Source organism: Episyrphus balteatus, chromosome 1, assembly GCF_945859705.1.
Source record: "Episyrphus balteatus chromosome 1, idEpiBalt1.1, whole genome shotgun sequence".
NCBI classification, from domain to species: domain Eukaryota; kingdom Metazoa; phylum Arthropoda; class Insecta; order Diptera; family Syrphidae; genus Episyrphus; species Episyrphus balteatus.
In genome coordinates, this window is record NC_079134.1 from 58,634,916 (window position 1) to 58,647,281 (window position 12,366).

The window sequence follows — 12,366 nt, forward strand, 5'->3', positions numbered from 1 at the left end:
ATAATGTAAATGTTTTTGTAATAATAATGTAATAATTAATGTATCGTTTCATAAATGTAATTGTAAAACAACAATCAATAAAGTGATTTTATAAAAGAATAAAGACTGACTTTTTGAATAATTTCTCAATTAAAATAGGAATATACTTCGTCACATAAAGTATTGCGGCGGGTTGCTCCTTGCGCCTGCTCATGTGCATTGTGTTCCTGCTGGTTTTCTTCTACAGGTTCCTGCTCAATTTCAATTGTAAACTCATCGTCATTACACATGTTGTGAAGAACAATGCAGGCTCTTACAAAATGGCACAGTTTTTTCATCCCTCTCAATTTGCAGTAATAGAGCTGCCGAAATCTTTGTTTCAAAATGCCGAAAGAATGCTCTATTACAATTCGGCCAGAGCTAAGCTTTCGATTGAAAAATTTTTGCCGCGACGTTAAATGACCATTGTCACGATACGGTGTGATCATGTACTGCGAACATGCATACGCTGAATCTCCTAAGAGATAAAAGGTTCCACATCGATTTGGTAGCTGATTGTAGATGGTTGAATTTTCATAGACTCTGTTGTCATGGAGGGAACCTGGATGGCCAACAAAAATGTCAATGAACTTTTTCCTTTCGTCACATATAGCTTGTAGGCAAACACTCGTTATGTTCTTTCTGTCAATGTAATCATTTTTCCCATGCTTAGGAGGGTCAATCCGAATGCGTGTACCATCAATTACACCTGAAAATACAAAAAACTGTTAGACAGTAGATACAATAGTAAAAAAAAGTTTATTTCATACCAATAACTCCATACATTCCTGTCTTATTTTGCATCCACTGAGCAGTTTAGGATTTCCTTTCATCGTTTGGCCATTTTATAGATGTTTCGCAAAGGTTACTAAGGAAGTAAATTACTCTCTTTATGATAATCGAGACAGTCCCCAAGGCAAGATTGAATCTATCCCCAATGTCTCGAAATGAGCAAGCCTCATGCCCTACAGATTGGTTTAATGAAATGAGATTTAGTCAGAAGTTAAGAAGGAACAATTTTTTGCTTTGGAGAACAATAAGGGCCAGTTTGTTCAGAGTGGGTTTAATCGTCGATTTGATTATTATGGATTCCCCTTAATTGAGAATTAGGAATCCTTGATAATCATAGAGCGTTTGTTCACATTTTTTTCACCTTAATCAACAAATCATAGTTTTTCCAAAAACCGTTCCATTTTCCAATCTATCTGTCAGTTTGGTTGTCGAAACTTAATCAAGAATTAAGTTTTTTTTTTCATTTTTTGAAGTTTGTGATTATTTTGTGGAATTTGAAAGCGCTAGCAGTAAGGAAGGTAAGTAAATTAATTCTTTTTTATTTATCTTTTTATATTATTTTATTTGTGAATGTGTACCTATATATTTTCAGAAATGTATCAAAAAATCAAAGACCCTGACGACAAACGAGATAAAAAAACAACAAATTTTAAAGCAGCAACAACTGCAACATCACCAAGAGAAATACCAACAAAAGCTTTTGGACTCCGCGGAGGAGCACCGCATTAAAATGCAAGTCATGGAGGTCGAGCTTTAAGCCGAACAAAAAAAGCCATCACCCTTATTACGGTTGGCGTTTGTCATAAAACGACAAGAAAACGACTCTCTCTAGAAGCGCCAATTTGTGTAAAATTAAAAATTTAACTTCGCAATTTCCTCCGCTCTCCGCCCTTCTTCCTTATGAAACGATAATTGCTATACTTAACCCTCAATTTTGATTGCAGAGCTACTTGTTTTTGTGTCGATTTATGACAACCGCCAACTGTAATAGGGGTAAGTATTCGCTTTGACACTTTCTAATTTTGTTTTTAGTTATTTTTTGTTATTTAATAAAAAGAAAATAAAAATATAATTATACTGAAAAATGTACTACATAATTTGAATTAATTTAGGTAAAATAAATATTCATATATCAAAATTTTTGATTCTATAATTTTCTTTTGTTTTGGCCAACACTGCCAACACTGTACGTCATATTGATTTTAAGATGTATTCAATGACGTATTGGCTTGAAGAAGTGACGGAAAATAACCGGAGGATTTGTAAGAATATCAAGTATGAACAAACTGAATTCCAGTTAATCCTTGATTTAATGGTGCTAATCGAGCAAAATTGGATGATTAACAAAATCTCAAATTAACTGTTCAAATCATGGATTCCTTGATTAAAATTTTTGTGAACAAACGAAATCTACGATTATCAACTGGAAAAACCATGGATTAAAGATAATCGAATGTGAACAAACCGGCCCTAAGAATACCTGCAAACCACAGGAATAGAGCTAAGTGTACTTCTGCCGAAAACGTTTTCCGCTGTTCCAATTTAAGGTACTCTTCAGAAGTTGAAAATTTGTCGACCAATATTTTGAAGAGTCCACTTCCTACCCGGAAGTGAGTGACGAACTCTTTCTCGGAGTAGGTTGGAACAACTTCTTGTAAGTAACTTTGAATGCAATTTCTTTTACATTTCATCAAAGAAAAGGTAATCACATTCGTTACACTTTCATTCCAATCATCTGAAGAGGAATCCGACGAAAAATCACTATCGGTGTCTGAACCAATAACATTTTCATTTAATATTATCATAGAAATCACATTATTTTCCATTTCAATAATTTTTAATAATATTTTTCAAAACAAAAAAAATTAACAAAAATAAGCGAGAAACGAAATTCACAAAATTTGCAATTTGTTTTGTTTTTTTTTTTTGACAACTGACGTTTAACTGACTGTTCTAACTTGATCTGACGTTTCTCACGAAACTGTGCTGTCCTGTGCTGTTCTGATCTAGAAAAAACCTCGGTGAACAGAACTAATAGAAGAGATTACTGCGTTAGTATTATTTAACGTGTTGAATAAATAAATAACTTATAATGCATTAAAAAGTTACACTGAAAAAAAATTTCAGGGTAGGGTAAAAAATAATAAGTAATTTTTTTTTCAATTTTATTTAATTCATATTACTAATTTTAACATAAAATTTTTAAATATTGTTAATATTTCAGGTTATAGAAAACAAAAATAAAAAAAAGTACCTAGTTTTTTTTAAGCAAAAAAACGCGATTTGACTAAAAATACCTCAAGACTAAAAAACCCCATTAAAAAAAGGGTGGAAATATGTGGAAATTTTTGTTATGTGCATGAGATGACAAAGATGTATTTGAATTTAACTTTCTTTAGCTTAAAAGCCATTTAGTTTAGATTGTTAGGTACATTTTTTACCTTAACTTAAATTAATATCACAGTTATTATCTTTCGTATTAATTAGTATATATAATTTGATTAAAAATTTATAATTTGAATTTATTTTATAGTTTGAGCATATTCTTTTATTTTGCGTTTGAATTCGTTAATGTTATCAATATTTTTTAACTCTTGCGGAAGATTATTAAAACTATTGAATCCCATATAAAATATTGTTCTCTGACCTCTGGATGTTCTTGATCTTTCAAGTCTAAGGTCACCACTGTTTCTTAAATTGTATTCTACACCTTCATTAGTACGAACATTTTCACATAAATAACCGGGATACATATTGTTTTTAATCTTAAATACAAATATCATTACATTTAACCATATTGTAATGTTTTATTCCGGGTTCACAATAAAAGTTATTTAATTTCCACTTATATTTCCGTTCAAATAAGAACACACTTTATAATCACTTTATTTACAACTAACAATTCGCAACACTTTATTTCACTTTGTACTGTACTCTTTCACTTTCAAGATTAAACTGTCCGGTCGGTGTCTACGCTGCCCTTTTATACCGGAATTTCGAGATTCGAGAATATCTTCGAAGGTTCTCGTCTTTGCTTCTCGAAACTTCCTTTCCAGGAGGGGCGCTTCATACTTCCAGTCTAGTGGGATATTTTGGGATGTGTTCAGTGGGATATTTTGGGATGTGTTCAGAGGGTAGTTTCTTAATTACTAAAGGTCCGTTCACATTTCTACCTTTGCAGTACTAGGTAGTGTGTTCAGACTTTTATATTAAAAGTAGTTCAGTAATTCATCGTTACATTGCCCCCCTCTTAGGATTGTTCGTCCCGAACAACTCCATTGCTTCTTTCACCATTATAACGATGTAAACGGTCACAATGAACTACCTTTAGTTTGCTTCTTACCCCTCTTTGTATACGGTAAACCACGTCGTTAATTCTGGTTATTACTGTGTAAGGACCTTCCCAGTTTTGTTGTAGCTTCGGTGATAGTCCCTTTTGTCGGTGGGGATTGTAAAACCACACAAGTTCTCCTTCTTGAAACCCTGTTGTTGTCGCTCGTGCGTCATATCTTGTTTTCATCCTGTCACTAGACGCTTTTATATTTGTCCTTGTCCGTTGGTGAATGTCAGCCAGTGTTCCTTTCAGGTTATCTACGTATTCATCCATTTCATGTGGCTCGTTTGGAACACTTCCAAATTTTATCTCACTTGGCAGGCGTATTGTTGAGCCAAATAGGACTTCCGATGGTGTATGTCCAGTAGAACTATGTGTTTCACTTCTATAAGCCATCAAGAATAATGGAATATGTCGGTCCCAGTCTCGTTGATAATCATTGCCTACTTTTGACAGGTGTTCCTTAAGTGTCCTGTTAAATCGCTCAACCATCCCATCAGATTGTGGATGAAGCGGAGTTGTTCGCGTCTTCTTGATGCCAAGGAGTGAGCAAACCTCTTGAAAGATCTTAGATTCGAAGTTCCTTCCTTGGTCGGAATGAAGTTCCATGGGTACTCCGAACCTGCTCACCCAATGAATGACAATCTTATCCACAACTGTTTTGGTTTCCTGGTTTGGAATGGCAAATGCCTCAGGCCATTTGCTGAAGTAGTCCATCACTACAAGGATGTATCGATTTCCGTTGCCACCATATTCACATAGACTTCCTGGTTTGGAATGGCAAATGCCTCAGGCCATTTGCTGAAGTAGTCCATCACTACAAGGATGTATCGATTTCCGTTGTTGGTTTTGGGAAAAGGACCTGCTACGTCTATTGCAATTCTCTCAAAAGGTGCACCCACATTGTACTGCTGCATCTTGCTTTGGATATTTCTAGCTGGTCCTTTGCTAGCGGCACAAGTATCACATTTTCGGCACCACTTTTCAACGTCTTCTCTCATACGTAACCAGTAGAATTGCTGTCGTAGCTTTTCCAGCGTCTTGTTGATGCCTAAATGGCCTCCAGAAATTCCACCGTGCATCTCTCGGAGAACATCATTTACCTTTGACTTTGACTGAGGTACGACTAGCTGCATTGCATAGGATTTACCATCTGCGGATTCCCACTTACGCCTGAGTAGCCCTTCTTGCACATGAAGTGAGTCCCATTGTGCCCAATATGCTTTTAGAGTGGGGCTTCGGTCGGAGATGTCGGCCCATTCTGGTTTCTCTTGATGTTCCTTCCATGCAAGGATGGGTTCGATGTCCGAATCTTCCTGTTGGGCCATTCTGAGTTCTTCATTACTCCAGCTGCAAATGGGATCAGCTCTCGTTCTTCTAACAGCGACAACTTCCTTTTCTTCTAGTCGTGTGCAATGCTTGCAGTCTTGCTTGCACGGGCGCCGAGATAATGCGTCTGCATTTGAATGCAGCTTTCCTCTTCGATGTTGAATCTGACATTGATACGTCTGAAGTATCTCGATCCATCTTGCTACTTGACCCTCTGGATTTTTGAAGTTCAAAAGCCAATTTAGTGCACCATGATCTGTGCGAAGAAGGAACTTCTGTCGATAGATGTACTTATGGAAGTGCTTTGTTGCCAATACTAGAACTAGAAGTTCCCTTCTGGTCACGCAATAGTTTCTTTCTTGTTTCGAGAGTACCTTGCTGAAATAGGCAACGACCTTTTCTTCCCGTCATGAACTTGCGATAAAACAGCACCAACTCCAACATTACTTGCATCTGCGTCAATGATGAATTGTTTGCCTGGAGTCGGATAGGCCAGCCCAGGAGCTTCACATAACTGCAGCTTCAGTTCCTGAAAGCTTTTCTCACACTCACCTGACCATTTAAAGGGTTTACCCTTCTCCGTAAGTTGGTGCAAGCTTTTGGCGATTCTCGCAAAATCCTTCACAAATCGTCGATAGTACATTGCCAGACCGAGGAAACTCCGAAGTTGATGCTTGCCCTGAGGGGTTGGCCAGTTCTTCACAGTTTCAACTTTTTCAAGATCAGTCTTCACTCCTTGGGATGGGATGATATGCCCCAAATATTTAACCTCGGTCTTGAAAAGTGCACATTTCTTTGGATTCAACTTAAGATGTGCTTCTCGTAGCCTCTGGAATACAGCCTTTAGGTTTTCACAATGGTCATCAAATGTTTTTCCGTAAACGATGACATCATCCAAATAGACTAGGCAAGATTTCCAGGTTAATCCATTCAAAACGCACTCCATCAAGCGCTCAAAAGAAGCTGGGGCATTACATAGCCCAAACGGCATGACATTAAACTGCCACATACCATTTCCTGTGGAGAAAGCCGTCTTTTCCCGATCTTCTGGATGGATTTCTACCTGTCAGTAGCCACTCTTCAAGTCCAAAGTCGAAAACCATTGCATCTAGAGTATCGCTGATTCTTGGCAGTGGGTAGCTGTCTTTCTTCGTCACATCATTCAGCCTGCGGTAGTCGACACAAAATCGTCTTTCACCTTTCATCTTTCTTTTTGACGAGAACTACCGGTGATGACCAAGGGCTTTTGGAATTTTCGATCAGCCCATCTTTCTTCATTGTCGATATCATTTCTTCAACCTCACCTTGTTTGGCCAAGGGGAGACGTCTTGCTGGTTGACGAATCAGCCTAGCATCTCCTGTATCGATTCGATGCTGCACGAGTTGTGTTCAGCCGTACTGCCCGCTGGGTGATGTTGACTCAAGTTGTCTGATTTAAGAATTTGAGTCTTTAGTTTCTCCGAGTTCAAAGTCATCTGTGTGTCCACCTCGTTGATCTTAGTTATTGCGGCCACAGATTCACATTGCCCAACAACTTCTCCTTTCTTAAGCTTGATTGGGTATGGTTTGATGTTAAGTATCCGTACAGGTACCATGTTGTTCTTTGGTGCCACAAGAGTCTTCCCGATGATGATGTTTTGGGAACTTTGTTCAACTTCTGGCTCAACCAGGAGGTATCGATGGCTTCCAATATTCCCCTTTAGTTTCGTCCACACAAAAACTTCTGAAGAAGGAGGCAGGCACATGTCTTCTTTGATGACAGTTCTAATTGTTGTTGAGTTTTCGTTGCCAAATTTCAGGACTTGATAACCGATATCCAAGATGATTCCATGCTCCTTCATGAAGTCGATTCCAATGATGCACTCATCACATATATCTGCCACCAAAAACACATGGGAAAACTTTAGTTCTGCCAAACGGATCTCAAGACGAACTTCTCCGTACACTCTTGCTGCTTCTCCTGTGGCGGTCTTCAGACGGTAGCTGTTGGTGTGTGATGAACGCCTTGAGAAGCCTGTTCTGCTGCTTCCATAGTAAGTGCGAACGCTAATGCTTCAGGAAGGGAACGTTTTCCAGCTGTTCGTATCGCTTGCTGAAGATTTATGTCAGAAACAGCACGAACAAATGCTTCTGTCGCAAACTGATTGATAATGACGTCTCCTGCTGTCGGATATGCCAGATGAGCTAACCTCTCAATATCAGCTTGGAGTTGTTGCAGAGTTTCTCCTCTTTTCTGGACTCTTGTATTGAGTTGGACGCGGAAGACCTCCTGCATATGGCCATCTCCAAAGCGTTTTTCAATAACCTGGACAAGAGCGTTAAAGTTACCATTCTTTTCTGGTGGTAAAGTTTGTAACAACTCAGCAGCAGGACCTCTAAGAGCAAGATTCAGCGCTATACATTTGTCTTCGTCATCCCAGCCTTTTGTTGTGGCAGCTGCCTCAAACTGTTTCTTGTAGATCGACCAAGAACTTTGTCCATCAAATGTTGGTGGATGCATTTCCTTCTTCTTTGGATACTCACCAGAACTTTCTCGGATCTTAATTTTCCGAACCTTGTCAAGTTCCTCAGTAATACTTTGCATTTTAACTTCCATTTTTTTCAAATTTTTCATCCACTTTCTCGAACTTTCCTTCTACTTTCTCGAGTTTTTCTTCAACTTTCTCGAACTTTTCTTGAGATTGCTTTTCAACGCATTTGATGGAAGCATCAATAGCAACGAACTTGTTCTCGATCGCGTCAAGCTTACCTTGGATGATGTTTTTCTGTTCATCTAGATTTTCGAGAAGATTCTGTTGTTCACTCTTATGCTCTGTTCGTTGTTGTTTAATTTGTTCTCTTTGTTCATTGCGTTGTTTTTCTAATTGTTCTCTCTGTTCCTTGCGTTGTGTCTCAATTTGTTCTTTATGTTCTTCAAATTTTGCAAGGAGAATAGCCATGATGGATGACATATCGGAACTAGTACTTACTCGTTCTTCTATCATTTCAACCTCGAATTGAAATGTATCCAAATCTTCGTTTTTCTGGGTTAAATAATCCTGTAGACGAATAATGAGATCATTTTTCGATCCAGCAGTAGGAAGACCTCGCTTAGTTAATTCCGCCTTCAGCTCAGTCAAACTTAACTGATTTAGTGTTTTACCCATTTTAACTTTTCAAAACGCGAGCACTTTTACTTATTTCAAAATGTTTTACACTTTGTTTATTGTTAAAACACACGCGCACTTTTGATTTTATTCGCGAAATTATCTGATTCGCACAAATAAATAAGTTTTATCCCACTTCTGACACCAATGTAATGTTTTATTCCGGGTTCACAATAAAACTTATTTAATTTCCACTTATATTTCCGTTATGGTAAGAAAACACTTTATAATCACTTTATTTACTACTAACAATTCGCAACACTTTATTTCACTTTGTACTGTACTCTTTCACTTTCAAGATTAAACTGTGTCCGGTCGGTGTCTACGCTGCCCTTTTATACCGGAATTTCGAGATTCGAGAATGTCTTCGAAGGTTCTCGTCTTTGCTTCTCGAAACTTCCTTTCCAGGAGGGGCGCTTCATACTTCCAGTCTAGTGGGATATTTTGGGATGTGGTATATTTTGGGATGTGTTCAGAAGGTAGTTTCTTAATTACTAAAGGTCCGTTCACATTTCTACCTTTGCAGTACTAGGTAGTGTGTTCAGACTTTTATCTTAAAAGTAGTTCAGTAATTCATCGTTACAATATGTATCAGTGTATCTAACATATTTTGTATTGGTGTGTATCTATTACATTTTAATATAATTCGCATGACTTTATTTTGCTGAAGCTGCAATCTATTTTTGTGACTTTGTGGACACATATACAATAAACTAGAACAATAATCAAAGTGAGGTTTAATCAAGACATTACATAAATTTACAGCAGTGTTCATAGATACATTTTTCCTTATTTTTCTTAATACACCAGTTTTTTTGGACACTTCTTCGCATATATAATTAATATGTTCATTAAAGTTAAGTTGTTCGTCTAGACTCTAGAATAACACCAAGATATTTTATTTGTTTGACTTGTTCAATTTGCTCATTGTTTATATATATTAATATTTATTGACAAACTTACAGGATTGGACTTGAAAATCATACATTTAGTTTTATCAACATTTAAAACTAGTCTTTTCATTTTCAGCCATGTATTTATCCTCTCCAGATCTTGATTAATTTTCTCTAAACACTCCGCAACGTTTTTACCAGTAATGTAGAGTAAACCATCATCAGCAAATAAAATTAGTTTTGACGAATTTATTATTTTGGAGATATCATTTATAAACATAAGGAATAAGCACACTCCCAGTATTGTGCCTTGTGGTATTCCTACACTGACATGAATTGCTGATAATATCTTTCCATTTACCGAAGTACGTTGGGTTCTTCCTTGCAAAAAAGATTTGAGCCATTTAAATTCAGTTGATTTGATACCGAAATATTTTTATTTCTTTAGTAAAATTTCGTGATTGACTGTTTCAAAAGCTCGTTTTAAATCAAGAAATACAGCTATTACAACGTTTTTGTCATCTATTTAGATGTACAGTTAAATATAAAAGAAAAATTTTTGCCCGATCGTACCCGAGACTATAACAAAAACAATATAAGCTTTTGTGGCGTGAGCTTATAAAATCGACTAGATTTAGACTACGATCTTGGGGATTAGGGGGTCAACAGTTATTATTTGAAACCGGTTTTAGCTAGCATGGGTATTGAGGAAAGCGAAATCCAAAAAATAACGGGTCAAATCCGATTTTTGTTTTTTCACTTATGACCGGATTTTGGGGTGCATCGGGAATAAAATCTATGTGTTAAAAATTGCCGGTTCTGCCGTTTTGTTTTTTAAACTAATAATAAATTTATTTTCAAAACTTTTTTTTTTTAATTTCATAAATAAAATGATGTAAAAAGATTATTTAGATTATTTACAGAAAAAAAACAGTGTTTTATATAAAAATGTTTCAAAAGTACGATATGGACAAAATGACATACCCTAGCTATGGACAATACGACATACCTTTTACATCATAGAAATTGTTGTTCTTTTTTAATTTTAATGTTCAATATGCTATGTGGTATAAGCGAGCTTCCTACCGCCAATCATGGTTCAGGTGATGCGGGGGCCATTGAAGCTATTAACGAAAACAAAATGGGCTCGCTTGCAACATAAAAAACATTTGGTGTCCCGCAATTTTGATTTTGAAAATTAATTCTTTTTAAAACTGTATAAATAAAATGGCTTTATTTTTTTTTATAAAAGACTAGGTTTTTGGCTTTACAAAAAGGTATAGCACGTTATTGTAAGTAAAACCGTTGATTTTTAATAATTTTTTTTCCAAATTAAGTGAATTTTTTTTAATTGCCCCTCCCCGCTAAACTACGAAGAATAGACCTCCTTCCCATACGATTTTCCTAAACGCTCTGGGTTTTTGGCAATTTCCTCCTGAATAACCCCGTATATGTACATACGTACATACATTTTCATATCAACCCGGGCTATAGCGATATACCTACCATACGAGACAATCGGCATTATCACGTATTCTATCGTATCGGAAAATAATCACAATCACGAATGATATGAAATTTCCGACTACGGACGGATTCCGTGATCAGTTTTTTGGGAATCGTAGTAAATTTCCGATACGAATGGAATTCATAATAACGGCTAAATATAATAAGCTCATTAAATTTTGATCTTGATTGCGTTGTCCAATGGGGAATAAGAAATCACGTAGAATTTAATGCTTCAAAAACTCAATGCTGCTTACTAACATTAAAGCGGAACCTGTCTCCTATGACACTATCCATGTATGGTACTTGCATCGAGGAAAGAAAAGCTTTCCAATTTCGGTATGTGCATTACAAACCACCTCCTGTGGAATGAAAACATATTTGACACCGTTAAATTCGCTGCGAAATGTTTAGGTTTTCTCCGAAGATGCAAGAAATTTTTTTCCCCGTCTGATCTAGCAATTATTTATAAGGCGTATATTCGTCCAAAGCTTGAGTATAACTCCCACATCTGGGCAGGTGCTCCAATAACTTCGTTGAGTTTCTTGGATAGAATACAAAACAGAGCTATAAAAATGATAGGTGATATTTCAATAACTGATACAATTACGTCTCTTGACCACCGTCGTAACGTATCATGTCTCACGTTGTTCTATCGTTATTTTTATAAGCAGTGCTCCGATAAAATAGCTAGTTGCATTCCTCCCCTGAAACAATTCAACCGTTATATCTACTCGTGCTTATCAGTTTACCTTAGAGTCCAACTTCGGACGTACCGTCAAATACAGAGATTCTTTCTTCAGCCGCACTACACAAATGTGGAACGCGTTACTCTCCTCTGTTTTCCCATCCCATTTCAAAACTCAGAACTTTAAAACTAATGCTCATCGGTATCTCTTATCAAACCCCTCCCTATTTGCCTAATGCTCGTACTGTGTTCACCATATTAAGGGTACATTAATCCCTTTAGTGCGCGCTTATTATAAAAAAATATATGACAACATATCATTTTCTTCAAATCAGACGGATTCAAATGTGCGAATCTGTAATGCCATAAAAGTTAAGATGACTTATTAAAATTTTGCTCACCTGAGATGCCAGCAAATTTGTCTTGAACAACATGCAGATCAACTTCGTACAGCTTCCCTCGAGTGTGCGCTTCAAACATGCGGATACCATTCGGATACCATTCAAAAACAATGCGGTAACCCCTCTCGGTCAAGCTTCGAATCGACATCAAATCGCATTTCAAATCGCATTTCAAATCGCATTTCAAATCCTTTAAATATGAAACATTTTCCATCTTCTTTGCAGACCAATCACCATTGTAAAATGTTTTCACAGAAAT

At 36.7% G+C, this 12,366-nt stretch overlaps 1 protein-coding gene across 1 annotated transcript; it reads right to left on the bottom strand.

The window, feature by feature from the left end:
* Positions 1–4: 4 nt before the first annotated feature.
* Positions 5–2,734, bottom strand: LOC129905158 (putative nuclease HARBI1). The gene is made up of 3 exons (XM_055980562.1): positions 2,291–2,734; positions 789–983; positions 5–727 (listed from the first exon to the last, which is right to left on the bottom strand). Exons 2-3 carry the CDS (start codon positions 820–822, stop codon positions 126–128), a joined length of 636 nt encoding a protein of 211 aa, XP_055836537.1. The 5' UTR covers positions 823–983; positions 2,291–2,734; the 3' UTR covers positions 5–125.
* Between the last annotated feature and the right edge of the window lie 9,632 nt (positions 2,735–12,366).

Bases quoted from the DNA above. Each gene is read 5' to 3' on its own strand.
- LOC129905158 (XM_055980562.1), bottom strand. From the start codon at position 822: ATGCAAAATAAGACAGGAATGTATGGAGTTATTG. The intron at 728-788 runs GTATGAAATAAA...TTGTATTTTCAG, and splicing joins AGGAATGTATGGAGTTATTG to GTGTAATTGATGGTACACGC.